We start from the raw sequence: 19,079 nt of genomic DNA on the forward strand, positions 1-19,079 counted from the left end.
AAACGTTAACTCTGTTTTCTCCTTCACAGATGCTGCCAGACCTGCTGAGCTTTCCCAGCAACTTTGTTTTTGTTCGGGGAGGACATTGCTGGCTGACAGCATTTATTGCCCGTCCCTAGTTGCCCCTTGAGAAGGTGATGGCGAGCTGTCTTGTTGAACCACTGCTGCGCAAGTGCTGTGGCTTTGCCCACAATGCACTTCAGGAGGGAAATCCAGGAATTTTACCCAGTGGCACTGAAGGAATTATTCTCAAGTCAGGATGGTGAGTGGCTCGGAGGGGAACTTGCAGGGAGTCGTGTTCCCATGTACCTGCTGTCCTTGTCCTTCGAGATGGAAGTGGTTGTGTGTGTAAAAGTTGCTGCCTGAGGATTTTATCAAATATCTGCACTGCGTTTTGCAAACAGAACACACTACTGCCACTGAGCATCGGTAGTGGAGGGAGTGGATATCTGTGGATGTAGTGCCAATCACCTGGGCTGCTTTGTCCTGGATGGTGTGAAGCTTCTTGAGTGTTATTGGAGCTACACACCAGGCAAGTGGGGAGTATTCCATCACACTGCTGACCTGTGCCTTGTAAATGGTGGACAGTTTTGGGAGTTCAGGAGGTGAGTTAATCACCATAGTGTTCTGTGTGGGCACCTCTCTTTAGTCCAAGGACTTGGGATAGACAGGCAGCTGAAATGCATGTTTATGAGGCAATGGGGCAGGAGAGTGCAATTGAGAACAAAGTAGGATATGAAGCTTTCTTAACTTCTTTTGATTGAATGGCTGAGCAGAATGGCCTTCCCCTTTCTTGATTCTATTGATGCAGTTGTTACCTTGAGGTTCCACGTGCAGGTATTCCCAGGATAGATCTACATCGAGATGAGAACCAGGGCCAACAGGGTCTACAGTCTGACCAGCTTGGAGCCCCCTGGCACTCTACCATCGCCATCTTTCCCCCTTTCCAACCGCAACGAGACCCCCAGCTTCCTCTCCCCCATGAAGATGATGTTGGTGCTATACTCCCAGGGAATCAGCCGATCCACCGGGAACACCTTGTGTTGGTGGTGGGGCGGGGTGTGTAAAAACCTCTGTTTCCCCGGGGAAGCAGGAGTAGTTCACAATCTGCACCCCGCACCTGGAGCAGATCAGAACTAGGTGTTGTTCTTTAATGACGAATTTGTGTAGTTAACGGCAATGCTTTGATTCAGTGAGGAAGATTCGAAAGATCCAAAATTGGTCAGTTGCTTTAATCTTTTCCACTGAATCGCTTGGAACATTTTGGATGATAGACAGTCGCAAGAATACGCCAATAACATGTTTTCAGATTTCTTTGGACACTAATTGATTTCAGTTATGTGACTCCAAATCTCACTGTCAATAACCAGTTCCAAAGCAATAGATTAGAATACTTGGTTGATTATTCTTGACCAGTGCAGACACGATGGGCTGAAGGGCCTTTTCCTGTGTTGCTGATCTCTATGACTCCATATATTCCCTATGACCATATGACTTTATTGGAAACCAAACCATTTTAAAATGCTTCCTTTGTCTTTGAATAGAAGCTCAGTTCAAACACTGTATCACATTCATCAGTTACTGTTTACTTAAGAAAAATTTCCATCAGTTGCATCCTTCTTAATAAGTGACCGCACTCAAACAGGATGTAATAAAATTTCACACTTGTTTGATCAAGTGACTATTATTAATTACGGTATTGAAAACCAACTCAATCCTACACTGTGGTCCAGTAATACTGGCACTCAGCTACCCCACAGAGAAAGCATTCGATCAAGGCAATGACCATCTCCAACAAGAGACAATCTAATGAGCCCTCTGTTACCATCACTTTCAACATTCATAGGGGTTACCATTGATCAGAAAAACAACAGGTCTCACCACATAAACGCAATGGCTACAAGAGCAGGGCAGATGCTAGAAATCCTGCAGCGAGTAACTCACCTCCTGTCTCCCCCAAAGCCTGTCCCACCATCTACAAGGCACGAGTGAGGAGTGTGATGGAATACTTCCCAGTTGCTTGGATGAGTGCAGCCCCAACAAAACTCAAGAAGCTCGAGACCCTTCAGGACAAAGCAGCCCGCTTGTTTGGCACTGCATCCACAAACATCCACTTCCTCCACTACCAACGCTCAGTAGCCGCAGTGTTTACGCTATACATGATTCACTGCAGAAATTCACCAAGGATCCTCAGACAGCACCTTCCAAACCCACTACCATTTCCATCCAGAAGGACAAGAGCAGCAGATACCTGGGAACACTGCCTCCTGCAAGTTCCCCTCTAAGCCATTCACCATTAAGACCACATGAAATAGGAAAAGAAGTAGGCCATTCAGCTCCTCAAGCCTGCTCCACCAATCAATGGGATCAGAGCTGATCCAACATTCCTCACATCCACTTTCCTGCCTCTTCCCCATATCTCACAATTCCCTTCCTTACGAAGAATCTATCTCTCTCAGCCTTAAATATACACAAGGACTCTGCTTCACAGCTCTCTGTGGCCAGGAGATCTGAAGCCTCACAACCTTGTAAGAGAAGAAATCCTTCCTCACTTCAGTCTTAAATCGGTGCCCTTTTTTCTGAAACTAAACCTCTGGTCCTAGACTCTCCCATGAGGGAATCTGAAAGCTTTGCACGATCAGAAAGGAGAGATCACATTCAGAGTGAGAATCTTCTTGAGTGAGTATATAGTTCAGGGAATTTTCAGGCAGTGTGGAAATTCAGTGCAGAGGGGAAGGGGTGTTTTTGTGCTTGCTTTTTATCAGCTCATTGCTTGTAGGCTTTATCTTCACAGGATACGTTGAAGCCCAGCATTAGGGGCCCAGCGCAAAAGGTAAACCATAAGGTTATGATGGGTGGCAGCAACTAATTTGAGTGCCTATTATAGATTTCCTTCAGATTGAAGGTAAGTAGGAGAAATGTTTACAGATTACAAACTAAAAGAACAGTGGGATTTTTTTTTTAAAAATCAGCTTAAGACCCAAGTAATGAAAATGGAGGTGGCAGACCAGATGCTGTGTTGTGTTTGCATAATGTGGGAGCTGGTGAAATCCATTGTGGTTCATTGTGACCACATCTGTAACAAGTGTTGTTTGCCTGAGGAACACTGACTCAGAGTTGATGAGCTGGAGTCTGAGCTTCAACACTATGACAGGGGGAGAGTTACCTGGATGCTATGTTTCAGGAGGCAGTCAAACACCTTAGATTAACATTGTTGAATTCGGTCAGTGGTCAGGGACAGGAGGGTGTGACTACAATTGAGGCAGGTAGAGGGATCCAGGAGGTAGTTCTGAATGAGCCTCAGCCCCCGAGTTTGTCTAACACGTTTGAGATTCTTGCTCCTTGTGTGGATGATAGTGGGATCTGTAGGCAGGAGGAGTAAACTGACCACAGCACAGTGGTACAGGGAAACGGGGGGAGAGACGGGGGGAGAAAAGAGAAATATAGTTCAAATCGGGGATTGAAAAGCCAGGGAAATAGACACTGGCCAGGGTCAAGAGTCCTGAAGGCTTTGTTGCCTGCTTGGTGCCTGCGTTCAGGATCTCTCATCTGGGCTGCAGAGGAACTTGGAGTGGGAGGGAAAGATCCAGTTGCCATGGTCCACATAGACACCAACAATCTAGGTAGAAGGAGGTTCTGCTGAGGGAAATATGAGAATTCAGGGGTTAAATTAAAATTCAGAACCTAACAGGTAAAAATCTCTGGATTACTACTTGAGCCATGAGGAAATTGGCGCAGGGGCAATAAGATTAAAGGGGTAAACACATGGCTCAAAGATTGGAAGAAATGGATTTGAATTCATGGGATATTGGTTCTGGGATGGGAGGGAGCTGTTCGCATGGGATGGGCTCCATCTGAATCCTGCTGGTACCAGACACTTGAAGAATCACATAACTAGGGCTGTAGATATGGCGGTAAGCCAAATTGTAGAGGTGTGGAATCAGTGTACGGAGAATTATAGGAAAAGTTAAAATGGGGGAGGCTTCAGCAGAGGTTATTAAAGTTCGTAGAACTAGTAATAGGACAGAGTATGAAATGGGTCAGGAATCTAAATTCAGGCACAGCAGATAAGGTAGCAATTATTAATAGAGGGGCAAGTCAATGCAGGACTTGTACTGAAATGTACATACTATGCAAAGCAAGGTAAATGAGCTTGTAGCACAGATTGAAATTGGCAGGTACGATGTTGTGGGTATCACAGACAATATACAAGGATACACTCTTATCAAAATCATAGGCAGACTGTTTGGGTTATCTTGTTAGTAAGAAATGAAATTAAATCAATAGCAAGAATTGATATCAAGTCGGAAGACATAGAATCTGTATGGGTAGAATTGAGGACCCGCAAAGGGGAAAAGACCTTGATGGGAGTTATGTCAGTCCTCCTAGCAGTAGTCAGGATGTGGGGAAGAAAGTAAGTTAGGAGATAGAAAAGGCATGCAAGAAAGGCACTATTACAATAACCATGGGTGATTTCAATATGCAGGTGGGAAAATCAGGTTGGTAGCAGATCTCAGGAAAAATAATTCATGTGATGTCTACGAGATGTCTTTTTTGGAGCAGCTTGTGGTAGACCCTATGAGAATACAGGCAATTCTGGACAGGGTGATGTGTAATGAGGCAGACCGTAAGGTGAAGGAACCCCTGTGGGACAGCTCTATAATACAATAGAATTCATCCTGTAGTTTGAGAGAGAGAAGCTGGAATCAGATGTAGCCGTCAGTTGACAGTTAGGAAGGAAAGTGCAATGATTGCATTCGTTTCGAGAGGGTTAAAATGCAAGAATATAAATGCTGGCCAGCCAGCGATACCCACATCCCATGAGTCAATAGATAAAAAAAGAATGAGCAGGGCTGTACTGCTGAGGCTGTATAAGGCTCTGGTCAGACTGTATTCGGAATACTGTGAGCAGCTTTGGGCCCCATATCTAAGGAAGCATGTGCGACTCTTGGAGAGGGTCCGGAACAGGTTTACGAGAATGATCCCAGCAACGAAGATCTTGTCATATGAGGAGTGTACTTGATGGAATTTAGAAGGATGACGGGGATCTGAATGAAACTTACAGAATACTGAGAGATCTGGACAGACTGGACGTGGAGAAGATGTTTTCGTTAGTATGAGATACTAGTACCTGAGGGCACAGCCTCAGAGTGAAGGCATGACCCTTTAGCGCTGAGGTGAGGAGGAATTTTTACAGCCAGAGGGGGATTGAATCTGCTGGAACTCATTGCTGCAGAGCCTTGTGGAGGTCAAGTCATTGAGTGTATTTAAGACAGGCTCGTTATAGTAGGAAAATCACAGGATATGGGGTGAAGGCAGGAGAATGGGGTTGAGAAACATACTAGCCATGATTGAATAGCAGAGCAGACTTGTTGGGCTTAATGGCCCAATCTGCTCTTATATCGGATGGTCTACTTCAGTTGAATCCTTGTAAGTCTATTTAAATAAGTCTTTTAATTCTTCCTGCCAAAGTAGACAAATCTCCATTTTCCGCCTTCTCCTCAATCTGGCAATTTTCAGCCCACTCACTCAAACAATCCACATCCTTTAGAGAATCCTTATTCCGTCTTCATAACATAGTTCCCCAGCTACTTTTGTGCAAAGGAGTAAACTGCACATTTGTTCACATCATCCAAGTCATTCCTTTTGATGATGAGTGATGTGTTCAAACAAACCTGAGCCAGCAGCAGAGAGAGACTTGGATGTTATTTCAACAGGTTTCAGTGAAAACAAAAAAAAACATGGTCATAACGAAGTTTTTGGAGATTGAAGGATGGAATAGAAAGAGACAAAAGAAGAAAAAAAGAGAGAGAAAAAGCCAAAGACCTATTGTCAGTGAAGATCATTGACACTGATACTGAGAATGAGATTAGAAACATAAGTGTGAAGACAGAGCGGTCTGTGAGAAATAGTGTCTGCAGGAGAGAGAATGAAAATAGGAAATAAAGGCATTACGTTCTGGTTTCACACATTTCTTAACAACTTAAGAAAAACATGTATTTAAAACATTGGAGTATTTATCAAAAACAAAGGTGTTTTCAGTGTCTGTGGCTTCAGTTTCAAAATCTCTCATCCCACACGTCGACCATACAAATATGGTTCCACCCAGTAAAGTTCTTTGAGAATAAGAACGTACTCTGAGATAACACAGCTCAGAAAGACAGGAGTCAGCTCACCTTAAGACCTAGAAGAGAAGAGAGGAACAATGTGCAATTTGTTCCTTTCTCTGCTGACTGTTCTCTGCTTTAATTGTAAGTATTTGCAATGTGGGCTTAGGAATTCAATAGATTCTTCTCTGTCTTGAATGCTCTGGCTTTGACTTTCCTCAAATCCGCTTGCTGTTAACATGATAAGGTTGTCAAACCAACCATACTCATTCCCTAGCTGTCTCTTACTGTAACTCACACTCTTTCATGCTGTGACATATTTTGCCCTTGGCAGTGCCAGTGCTTAAAGCACCTCCTGAACAGACAGGGGTCATCGTGTTGATGGGATTTTGGAACAAGCCCTGTGTTCCACAAAGAGTCACAGAGTCATACTGCACGGAAACAGACTCTTTGGTCCAACCAGTCCATGCCGAACATAATCCCAAACTAAACTCGTCCCACCTGCCTGCTCCTGGCCCATATCTTTTCAAACATTTCCTTTTCATGTACTTATTCAAGTGTTTTTAATATGTTGTAATTGTATCCAAAACCACCACTTCGCTGGGATGTTCATTCTGCACGTGAACCACCCTCTGTGCAAAAAAATTTTTCCCCTTGTCAAATTTAAATCTCTCTCCTCTCACCTTAAAAAATGTGCTCCCTGGTCTAGAAATTCCCCATCCTAGGGAAAAGATGACGACCATTAATTCTATCTATACTTCATTATTTTATAAACTTCTATTGCCTGTCAACCTCCAATGCTGCAGTGAAAAACATCCCAGCCTATCCAGCATTTCTCAGCACATTGTCCCCTGCCTGGGCAACGGAACCCCCTGGTTGTTCTGGAGAAGGGTCACTTGACCTGAAATTCTAACTCTGTTTTCTATCCACAGACCTGCTGAGTTTCTCCAGCAATTTCTGTTTTAGCCCCTGATTCTCATCATGGTTAATCTCACAATAACTTAAGGTTTTAATGTATTTGGAAGCAAACTGTTCAAAAAATGTTAGGACACATCTCTGGGGTACCTAGGACGTGAACCATCTGTCTCTAGGGGTGGGGACACTCCCAATATATGCTCCAAATGCCTCCAAAAATGATCACTGGATTTTGCTTTCCACTTCATGTCAAGCTCTTGAACAGCATGAGCTGGGTCACAGTTTTGACCCTGGGGTTTTCAGCTCCATTCTCAAAGCTTTCCAGCAATATCTAGACCTACATAAGAGTCTGAGATGGATTGTTGGGGGTGAGCTTATAAAGAGAGGTCCAGTGTACTCCTTCAGATGGTAAACTCATGAACAACAGGAGCAAGAATCAATCATTAAATCTATGGCTGTCTTTGACAAAGAGGATGGCTGAAGTATGTGTGTCCTTCACTTCACTTCTTGCTATCTCTCCTCCTTCTGAACCCCCTTTTACACCAAAATATAATCCAGCTCCATTCTGAATGTATTTGAAGACCCAGCCTTCACTATTACATTGAAACACGCAGGATTCCTAAGAGGCTCAACAGGGTCAAAGCTGAGAGGATGTTTCCCGTCATGGGAGAGTCTAGGACCAGAAGACAGAGACTGAGGATTAAGGCAAGGTGATTTAAGACTGAGATGAGGAGGAATTTCTTCTCGCAGATGATTGCACAGTGGACTAGGCTTGAGGAGCCAAACAGCCTTCCCAATGTTCCTATTTCTTATGGTGTTCTCCGCTCCAATGAAAACAACCCAAGCTTACCCATCCTCTCTTCATCATTGAAGTGCTCCATCCCTGGCAACATTCTGGGGAATCTCCTCTGCACTCCCTCCAGTACAATCACATCCTTCCTATACTGTGGGGACCTGAACTGCATGCAGTACTCCATCCCTAGCCTCACCAAAGTCCTGTACAGCTCCAACATCACCCCGCTGCTCTTAGAATCTGTACCACGACTGATAGAAGCAAGTGTATGATATGCCTTCTCAATTACCCCATTTAACCTGCCAATCAATGGTTATGGGGAAAGGGCAGGAGAGGGGAATGTCAGATCAGCCATGGTCCCATTGAATGGCAGAGTACACTCTTGTTCCTATTTCCTACAGTCCTATGCTCCCTGCAGAAAGTAATTCCAGGTCCCATTCCTATTTTGTTCTATAGGTCATGGTCTTGAGGATGTTATCCACCTGGATATGGTTAAAAGTTCTGCAGCTTACATCTTTAGGCGCAGTACAGAATCCGATCAGCTGGCTATCAGCCACGTCCAGAATGAAACAGGTGATGTTTGGAAAAATGCCAAGAATAATATGAAGTGCCCTGTTGCCAGTGGCCTCACAAAGGAACACATGCTCGCGGTTTATGCCTATACGGCACAATATCCCAGAAAGAAGCCATTCTACAGACAATTCAACGATGCAGTCAGGGAATATGGAGCCGATGAGATGACATATGAAAACAACTTCAAGTATAAAAGTTATCATTACCTGCTAGCTACTGCCCTGGAGGAACTGAGAAGCAAATCCCCCACAGAGACCAAGAGGGTTTATCGAGGGATTAAACATCTGGCTGAGGGCACTGAGGGGTCACAGATGCGCTTTGGTATCTTCGCCTCTTCTTCACTGGATGAAAATGTTGCCCGGAAATTCATTAACCCCAGTACAAAGACGAACACTATATTCAACATCAGAACCCAGTATGGAGTACGAATCCAAAAATACTCGTGTTTCCCCTCGGAGGATGAGGTCCTGATCCCACCCTACGAGTTGTTCATCGTGGGAAAGATCACTTCCGAGACGTATGGCAACTGTGTTCCTCTGACGGGGGTGACGAAGGAAGAAAAACAGATGAGGTTGAAGATAGGGAAGAGTGGGAAGCTAGTGGTGGTGCCCAATGAGGGGATAGCAAACTCAGCTTTCAGTGGATTGTGGATTCTGACAGCCCTGATTTGTATCTCTGGGTGAGATTTCACTCAATTCCTGCAGTTCTATCTTCACCAACCCGTCCTCCTCTTGTCCCCAGCTCAGTGTAAGGTCTGGCTCTCTCCCTGCACGTCGCTCGAAGTGGATGTAAAATATAAAAGTGAGGAAGTTCTGGAGGCTCCAGTGCTATTGAGCAGATCCGAGCTTGCCTTGAACACTGCTCTGCATCCCCTTCCTCAGACCCTTCTCTCTGCAACATTTCAGTATTGCTGACTTTTTTTTCTTCCAAAGTGAAAACCTCACACTTCCTCACATTATATGACATCCACCATGTTTCTTGGGAAGCCCACATCCTCTTGATGGGCTAAATGGCCTAATTCTGCCCTTCAATCTCATGGTCTTATGGTCTCTTGAAGCCTTCTTGGGCCTTCCTCACACCTTATGTTCCCACATCTGAAAATGTTACAGTTGGGCCCCATATTGAAATCATTAATATAGAATGTGAAGAGTTGTGGACCTCGCACTGATCCTTGTGAGTTACATACTGACAGCCTGAGAGTGACACGTTGATTACTACACTCTGCTTTCTGTCTGTTAACAGCGTCTTCACTCGCAGCAGTATCTTATCCTCAATTGGATGCTCCATAATTTCATTTACGAGCCTATGTCGGACCCTGGAAAAGTGTTCCGCACCCATTGCTTCTCCTTTGTCAAATGCGACAAGTAACATCCTCAAAAATCTCCACCTGTTTGACAAACTGGATTTCAGCTTTTATAATTCCATGTTGACTCTGTCCAATTTTATCACAGTTCCTTAAATCTCCAGCTCTCACACTCTTTATAAAGATTCACAAATTTAACATCCGACTGATCTCAAACTAACAAAGCTGCATTTCTCCATTCCCCCTGTCCCTCCCTTACTAAATAGTGAGGTTACATTTGTTACTTTGTAGTCACCATGAAACTTACCAGAATCTGTCCAATTTTGCAAGATATTTCTTTCTCCCTCCCCTGTCTTCTCTAGCCATCTCCTTCAACACTCAGAATTGAATCTCATTTTGCCCAAGGGCTTTACCAACCCTTCATTCAGTTAGCCTTCTAACACAAAATTCTCTACTCACTCCAATTTGTTTTACTTCATCTGTTTCACAACTCCCTGGTATTTCACACAGACAGATGCATTTCCCTGTTTCTCATTACACATTCTCCTTTCCCTCATGTACTGGGGGAACATTTCCCGGGTAAATTTTCCTTTTCCACATTTTTGAAAAGGCTTATTACAGTCTACCTTGATATTCCTAACTAGCTTGCGTTCATATTCTCTTTTCCCTTTCTTGGTCCTCCTACGCTGGAGTTCAAATAACTTGCAGTCCTCAGGTGTTTCATATGGAAGGAAAGTGGGAATACACTTTGAGATAGAGGATCAATAATGACCATATTGAATGGCAGAGCTGGCTTAAGGCTGAATGGCCTACTCTAGCTGCTGGTTTCTATGTTTTACAAACCATTTTGTTTCTGTTCTGAGGAAGGGTCACCAGACCTGAAACGTTAACTCTGATTTTTTTCTTCACAGATGCTGCCAGACCTGCTGAGCTTTTCCAGCAACTTCTGTTTTAGTTCCTGACTTTCAGCATCCGCAGTTCTTTCGGTTTTTATTTTGTTTAACGTCTTTAGTTAGTCACGTCTCATTTACTTCAGGTTTTGGATAGCTGTACATCTACTGTAGAACATGTATTTCACAAATTCCATTGGCCCTGAGGCTTTAGCAAATTGACACATGGGGCACCTAATCTCAAAATCCTACATAATGAATATTAAAGATTGCGCTCTTCAATTGATTCTTTGTATTTGCTACTCAATTTGGTGAATGTAGAGACACGAATGGTATCACAGAAAGTTAGTTTAGACAACTGGAATTTATTTCCCTAACTGTAAAGGCGAAATGTACGTTAGTTCTGGATCAAAAATATACATAAAAATAAAACTGAACAATTGTTAACTGATCATGTGTCACTGTGAAGTTTTAAGTAAATAATCAACCTAGTCAAAGGGTTGCAAATGTTAAGAGGCTGATGCACAGATTGCATGGTGTCCTTTATTATAAGATTGTTGGTCATTTTACACACGGTGTAATTAGCCCCTCCTGACCTTGTGACTGTCTGCTTATCTTTTTCCTTTTACAGTAGATTTGATGGATTTTGGGCTTTATATTCATGCCTAATATTAACCTTCACCTTCTCTAGCCACAGTGTTACCTTCACATGTGTTTTCTAATGTTCCTAAAGTATCTCAGGGAATGGAATAAAGAGACATCCATTTTCCTGGACGTTGGGATCAGAAACCCTCTTTTCTCAGCCTGATCTCTGAGCGTTTGTATTTATGGTAAAACTGACAATTTTATGGTGGAATGCCCTACCTGCAAAAATAGTAGACTCGCCCACTTTAAGGGCATTTAAATGGTCATTGGATAAACATATGGATGATAATGGAATAGTTTAGGTTAGATGGGCTTCAGATTGGTTTCACAGGTCGGCGCAACATCGAGGGCCGAAGGGCCTGTACTGTGCTGTAATGTTCTATGTTCTATGTTCTATATTGTTGACCCTAATTCAGGGAGACTGTTGCAGCTGACCCTTCACAAATTACAGAATTGTTAAGGTGCAGAAGGAGGCAGTCAGCTGTGCATTTTAACTTTATGGCAATCTCCTGCTGAATCCCCAGAACCCTGCAATTTGTTTCTCTTTAAACAAGCACCCAAAGCCATCCTGAATGGTTCATTGGAACCTGCCTCCACCACAAGTCCAGGCACCTTATTCCATACCTGAGCTAGTCGCTGGATGAAGAAGTGTTTTCGGGCTGGCCCACTGTAGTCCATAACCCTTCCCCGGCACCTTCTTGGCTGTACATTTCCCTCGTGCCCCATTCTCCTGGAGGACTCACTGTTGGGCTGGGTGACTAATAGCATAACTGCATTTCCTTGGCCTCGTACACCATGTAGGAGATGCACTGTCCTCTATTCTACACAGAAATGGTAAAATATCTCTGGGAGCTCAGATGGTCTTTGAGATCAGATGTCAAAATGGCTCTTTGGCAAATGACAACAAGTGACAAGATGCAGTGAGGTTACTCCTTTAAATCTTCAGGGCACTGAAATGAAACATTATGAAATAAAACTGTTTGCAATTGAGGAAACCAAACAGTTGCAGGAAGTGGGGTTTTCCTGCAAGAAGAAGAAATGTGGTTTTGAAAACTACATTGTTGATCACTAGCTGTTATCTTTTCCCCTCAGAGTTAAAAAGGGGAGTCTTGCTTTACTGAAATTGCAACACCACCAATTCTAAGCGATTAAACAATATATCAGATGCAATAACTTTGACTTGTATTATTAATAAGCTCATTAAATTGATCACTTATTAAATGCACTTGGACAGAATGATAGCGTAGGTGCAGCACCCTGACTGCAATGCGCAGAAATTTGTAAACCGAACTGCAATCTTGCACAAACACACATGTGGTTAGGATGTGTAGCTCAAAACTTTTATCCTTCAAGCTGATATGTTGAAGAGTAGACATTGTGGGCCATCGGGCAGTAAGTGAATGCCCTGACCATCCTGTTCCCGGAAGCAGTCACCACCCGAGATGAAGGCAAACTTTAGGGTTGGTCACTGGTGGCCAGGGACACGAGAGTGTGATTGAGATTCGGGCAGGCATGTGGATATGACATGGACCTAAGTGGGATGTCCAATTGAGTGTACAAACAGTGTCAAGCTCTATGTTGCCTGTGTGGGTGAGGGCATTGAGGATCCATCAAGAGACTATTACCATGTTAGCCTGGAGCCCTTTCAAGTGGCCAAAAGGAAATATCGGATGAAACAGGTTGAAAAATGCAACAGTGTCAGTCTGCCCCATTCATCAGAATCTATTGGCTTATAAACTGGATTAGTAAACTGCAGATACATAAAAACTAAGGTCTGGAGTAGGTCATTTGAGTGGGCAGCTATGCACTTATCGAAAAGCACAGGCAGTTCCAGATGTTATGTCATCACATGGAATACATGCAAACAAGTACTGAACTGTACATTAGAGCATATTATTGAATCAGATTCTGGCAATGGAGGGTCAGGACACAGGTGGAGGGAATGGAGAGGGGAAGAGAATTGGAGGGAGTATAGAATGACTGGGGGGAGAATGAAGAAGGGGTAGAGGGGGGATGGGGGCAAGAGTGTCCCCTTGCATCCTCCCACTCCTGGGCTCCAATCCCTGCCCCCTCACTCCCTCCCTCCTCATGGGTGTTTAATATCCTACCCTCCAATGCCTCCTCCCGGGACCTGATCCCACCCACTCACTTCCTCCAACGAAATGCACACGCTCAATATGAGATGGTGCATAACACACATGAGCTGGCAAAACTGTGGCAGACGGAGTTCAGTGTAAGCAATATTATCTATTTTGGACTGAAAAAGGATAGATCAGGGCACTTTCTCAATAGTATGAAGTTAAATACAGTGGATGTCCAAAGAAACTTGGGGGCTCAACTGCATAGATCTACAAAGTGTCACAAACAGGTGCAGAAAATAATCAAGGCTGCTAGTGGAATGCTGGCCTTTACATGTAGAAAACTGGAGCACAAGAAGTTATGTTGCAGTTATACAAAACCCTGATTAGACCCCACTTGGAGACTTTGAGGAGATCTGGGGATCATGCCTTAGGAAGGATATATTGGCCTTGGAGGGAGTAAAACATAGGTTTACAAGAATGATACTTGGACTTTAGGGTCATAGACTCATACAACATTGAAACAGAACCTTCGGTCCAACTTGTCCATGCTGACCAAGTTTCCCAAACTAAACTAGGCCCACTTGCCTGCATTTGGCTCATATTCCTCTAAAATCTTCCTTTTCCAAATGTTTTCTTTTTAAATGTTGTAACTGTACCTGCATCTACCATATGTTCTGGTGGTTGAATCCATCTGTGTGAAAAAGTTGCCCCTCAGGTTTCTTTTAAATCTTTTTCCTCTCACCTTAAAAAGTGCTTAAGCTATCAGGAGACATTATATAAATAATGTCTGTTTTCTCTAGAATTTAGAAGGTTAAGGGGTAATCTGATCAAAGTGTTCAAGATTTTAACAGGAAAAGACAGAGTAGATAGAGATAAACTATTTCGTCTGGTTGGGGATAGTAGAACTAGGGGGCATGGTCTGAGAATTAGGGTCAGACTGTTCTGGAGAGATATTAGGAAGCAATTTGATACACAAATGAAGGGAGAGGTTTGTAACTCTCTTCCACGAACAACATTGGATGCTGGATTAATTCTTGTTTTTTTTATCTGAGACATATAAATCTTTGTTAAACAAACGTATTTACAGATATGGGCCTAAACAAGTAAATGGAGTTAGGCCACAGATCAATCATATGTTCTTATGATCTTATGTTCTTATTTGAGGATAAAGGGTAGCAGGTTTTAAACAGATGAGGAGAAATTGCTTCTCTAATAGGTTCATCAATCTGTGGAATTCACTGTCCAAGGGTTTGCCAGGACATTGAGTACATTTAAGGAGGAGGTAGACAGACTATAACTAGGAATGAGTTGAAAGGTTGTGGAGAATGGGCAGGAAAGTGGAGTTGATGCCGAGATGAGATCAGCTGTGATCATACTGAATGGCAGAGCATGTTCCAGGGGCTGAATGGTCAACTTCTGCTCCTAGCTCTTGTAGTCATAGGTTATAGTATTTTCTTCCATGATGTGGAGGTGCTGGTGTTGGACTAGGGTGGACAAGGTCAGAAATCACACGAAACCAGGTTAGAGTTCAAGGAGTTCATTTAAAATCACAGGGTTTTGGAGCCTCACTCCTTCTTCAGGTGTAAGTGAGAGAGGTAGTATCAGACACAGAATTTATAAGCAAAAGATCAAAGGGTCATACTACTGATGAGGATGATTTAAACAAACCTGAGATGCTGTTAAATCTTTAATCAGTTAGAAGGCTTTAATTGATTAATATGCATATGTAAGTCCCCGAATTCCTTTCAAGTCACTGTCCTGAGAGAACTAAAGGCTTTATCAGTGTAAAGAAGAGGTGACCTTTTAGGTCAGATGATGCATGTTAGGTGTGAGACCTTGTTTAGAATCTGTTTGTGTTTTAGCTTGGAGCCAGACTGGTTTGTTTCTAAAGTAGGAATTTATAAAATGCCACATTGACTAACTGTCTATAAATTGCGTGCTTTTTGAACAAAATAAAATGCATCTGCAAGTGCAAATTCATCCCATAGATTCATGTGTGTGTGTGTGTGTGTGTGTGATATAATGGTTTGAGAAACAACATGTTTGTTTCAGACATCCCACAGACCTCTAATTTCTTCCATGAAGTCCTGTGTAAGGGAAGTTGACAGGAGTCTTAATTACTCACGGCATTGGCTCATAGATTTCCTGGCTGTGTCTGTTCAAGAGGTGCTTTCTGCCAAGTTCAAAAGTTCTCAAATTGCGAAACAGCATGAGTGACAATGAGAGATAGCTAGGGAAGGAGCTTGGTTGGCCTGAACTCCCTGCGAACCCTCAAGCCGCTTTATTGAGTGTATCCAAGACAGAGACAGTTTCTTGATTAATAAGGAAATCAAAAGTTATGGGGAGAAAGCAGGTGTGTGATTATGAGAAATATATTAACCATGATCTAATGGCAGAGCAGGCCCAATGGACCGAATGTGATAATTCCACTCCTGTATGTTATGGTCTTATCTTCCGCCAATCGATATGATCATGGCTCAATACTTTAATCCTGTCCTCCTCCCAGATGCCGAAATTCACTTTAGCCACAGGACCTATATATACCTCTGTCTGGAAAACACCTCACGTTTTGGCCTCAACCACTTTGAGCAGACAATGAATTCCATAGGCTCACCACTCTTGGGGTGAAGGCATTTTAACTCATCTCAGTCCTAAAAGGTTTACGCCTTACCCAAACCAATCCATTCTGTCTTCAGAAGTCAGTCCTACCTTCCCAGGAATTAGTTTGGTAAACATTCCGCCAAATATCCGAACGCCACCATGACTCAATGGCTAGCACTATTGTCTCACAGCACTCAGGACCCAGGTTCAATGGTGGTTGTCTGTGTGGACTTTGCCCTTTTTCCCTGTTTCTGCATGGGTTTCCTCTGGGTGCTCGGGCTTACTCCAACATCCCAGAGATAGGCAGGCTTGGTGGATAGGCCATGCTAAGTAGTTCCATAATGCTGAGTGAATGTGGGTCTTTGTGGGTTGCTCTTCAGAGGTTGGTAGACACTCAATGGGCTGAATGGCCCTTTTCTGCACTGTAGGAATTCTCATGGTTCTGTGTGGAACCTTGAATAGAACCGGGTATGATTGGTTTCACTGGCTTGTGGGGTGATGAAGCTGTTTGAGAAACAAATGTTTTTTGTTATATTTGCTGAAAATGAATGCAAATAATGACCAAGGGAGCAGAGGACAATGCCTGTGTCCAATTACATTTGAATGTGCAGCTGAATTACACCGAGGATTCTAGATTTTCATGAGTAAAATGCATAACATTGTGTGGCCATGCTAAATTGCCCGTAGTGCAGCAAGTGGATTATCCATGGTAAATGCATGGTTACAGGGATAGATGGGATGCTCTTCGAAGGGTTGGTCCAGACTGGATGGGCCAAGCAGCCTCCTTCTGCACTGTTGTGACTCGCTGCACTCCTTCTCTCGGTTTTCTATTGCTCAATGGACCCATTCCCTCAGATGCAACTTAAGTGTGAATTAAGGTGAAACATTAACTGTTCATGGATGAGGTGAAACGTCAACAGGACATAAGATGTCCAATTAAAGAATCAAAACGTTTTAGTTTACAGTAAGAGGTGTGAAACTCAATGGGATTACAGTAAACATAACTCTAGGAAATTTATTGCAAATAACTGGGTTAAGCGCGATGGTTGTTTATTAGCCAGTTGCTGGAAGGAAGAAGTTCATGGATTTTTTAATGGTTCAACTGCAAATAAATTTTAACTGGCAAATGTGTGAATGTTTGAATTAAGCACAGCTTTCACCCAAGGATGCAGTTGGTCTTTTAAAATTGTTTGACTTTGCAGTATAGGAGTTAGGAGGTCATGTTGCACCTGTATAGGGCATTGGTTAGGCAACTTTTGGAATACTGCGTTCAGTTCTAGGCTCCCTATCATAGGAAAGATGTTGTGAAATTTGAAAAGGTTCAGAAAAGATTTGCAAGGATGTTGCCATGGTTGGAGGGTTTGAACTATAGGGAGAGGCTGAATAGGCTGGGGCTATTTTCCCTGGAGTGTCAGAGGCTGAGGGGTGACCTTGTAGAGGTTTATAAAATCATGAGGGGCATGGATAGGGTGAATAGTCAAGGTCTTTTCCTGAGGCTAAGCATGTCCAAAATTACAGTGCGTAAGTTTAAGATGAGAGGGGAAAGATTTAAAAGGGTGGCATGGTAGCTCATTGGTTAACACTGCTGCCTCACAGTGCAAGGGACCTGGGTTCAATTACAGCCTCTGGTGACTGACTATATGGAGTTTGCACATTCTCCCTGTGTCTGCATGGGTTTCCTCCCACAGTCCAAAGATGTGCAGGTTAGGTGTATTGTCCATGCTAAAATGCTCATAGTGTCCAAGGATGTGTAGGTTAGGGATTGGGTAGGAGGGGTGGTGAGTCTGGGTTGGATACTTCTTAGAGAGTTGGTGTGGACTAGTTGGACTGAATGGCTTGTTTCCACACTGTATGGATTCTAAAAGGGACCTGAGGGGTCACTTTTTTCACACAGAAGATGGTGCATGTATGGAATGAACTGCTTGAGGAAGTAGTGGAGGCTGGCACAATGGCAACGTTTAAAAGGGATCTGGATGGGTACATGAATAAGAAGGGTTTAGAGGGATATGGGTCAAATGCTGGCAAATAGGATTAGATTAAAATAGGATACCTGGTCAGCATGGACAAGTTGGACTGAAAGGTCTATAACCGTGCTCTATATCTCTATTAATCTTAGTAAGGTCACAACTCTCTCTCATTAGAGACCAATAACTGGTCTACCAGTCCTGAGATAAGGGGAGAGGGTGAGAAGGGCCAGACTTAACAATGTAACCTCAGACAGTGTTGGATTTGAACCTATGGTGGTGTTACAAACTAACTGAGGTAACCGATGTCAATGCAGGTGGCTTCTCCAGGTCTAACCATGAAAACTTCCCCCACTGTGCATGCTTCAGCTAGCCAAATAAGAATCTGCATCAGGGAACACTTGAGTTAGTGAAGAAACTAGAAACTTCTGAAACCCCTGACCACAAACAAAATCAGAAATTGGAAAACCTCAGCGTGTCTGACAGCATCTCTGGAGAGAAAGCAGAGCCAACATTTTGGGTCCTAATCACGTTATGGTTATACTTTAGTGATTAACTATCATCTAAAAGCTTCCACATAATACATCTAAAAAAGTGAAACAATCATTGAACACGCTATCATTATTTAATTCTAATTTTTAAAATACATATATATTCACACATGTCTGCATCCAAAGGCCTGTTACACCAAAAAAAAATTATAAAAAAAAGTAGGTGCGTCCTTAAGTAAAAGCTGGGCTAGCTTACAGTGTAATTTCAGATCTGTCAGTTTGGGTTTACATTAGCTTGAGTTGTTTAAAAAAAAAATTCACACATTGACCTGAGCCAAGCAGCTTTCCCTTCCCAGAAACTGGTTGATAAAGAACCACATACGAAGACGATGCAATGTATTTCCTCGTTTCTTTGATTTTGTGATCGGTCATTGTATTCAAAACACAGTAAAATCGAATTATACAATGACACTCAACATTGACCCCGATAGGTATATTCTAGTGATAACCTCTCATTCAAAATGTTCAAAATGTTACCTGCTCTCTGCAGGTAAGCTTTATTTAAGGAAAAGTTGAATTATGGTTGAAGTGATTTATTCTATAAATAAAGTATAACAGCGATAACCTCCTGCATTATATTTTTTTAATTAGTGTGTGTGTTTTTACATGGTCGATGTGGATCTCTAGATTAATGAGAATATTTGATCAAATGGCAC

General features: G+C 42.9%; 2 protein-coding genes across 2 annotated transcripts in view; one reads left to right on the forward strand and one right to left on the reverse strand.

Annotated features, from left to right (window-relative positions):
- zfp91 (ZFP91 zinc finger protein, atypical E3 ubiquitin ligase) overlaps positions 1-9,759 on the reverse strand; it is a 70,196-nt gene extending 60,437 nt beyond the window's left edge. Inside the window, exons 1-2 of the mRNA XM_048620735.1 lie at positions 9,579-9,759; positions 8,328-8,473 (exon numbers count right to left, since the gene is read on the reverse strand). Coding sequence (XP_048476692.1) covers positions 8,328-8,473; positions 9,579-9,759 — 327 coding nt within the window. The remainder of the gene's footprint in view (positions 1-8,327; positions 8,474-9,578) is intronic.
- Positions 6,145-11,032, forward strand: LOC125488039 (GPI-linked NAD(P)(+)--arginine ADP-ribosyltransferase 1-like). The gene is made up of 2 exons (XM_048620803.1): positions 6,145-6,251; positions 8,272-11,032. Exons 1-2 carry the CDS (start codon positions 6,206-6,208, stop codon positions 9,069-9,071), a joined length of 846 nt encoding a protein of 281 aa, XP_048476760.1. The 5' UTR covers positions 6,145-6,205; the 3' UTR covers positions 9,072-11,032.
- The last annotated feature ends 8,047 nt before the right edge of the window (positions 11,033-19,079 follow it).

This window comes from Rhincodon typus, chromosome 48 (genome assembly GCF_021869965.1).
Source record: "Rhincodon typus isolate 14 chromosome 48, sRhiTyp1.1, whole genome shotgun sequence".
Taxonomy (NCBI): Eukaryota; Metazoa; Chordata; class Chondrichthyes; order Orectolobiformes; family Rhincodontidae; genus Rhincodon; species Rhincodon typus.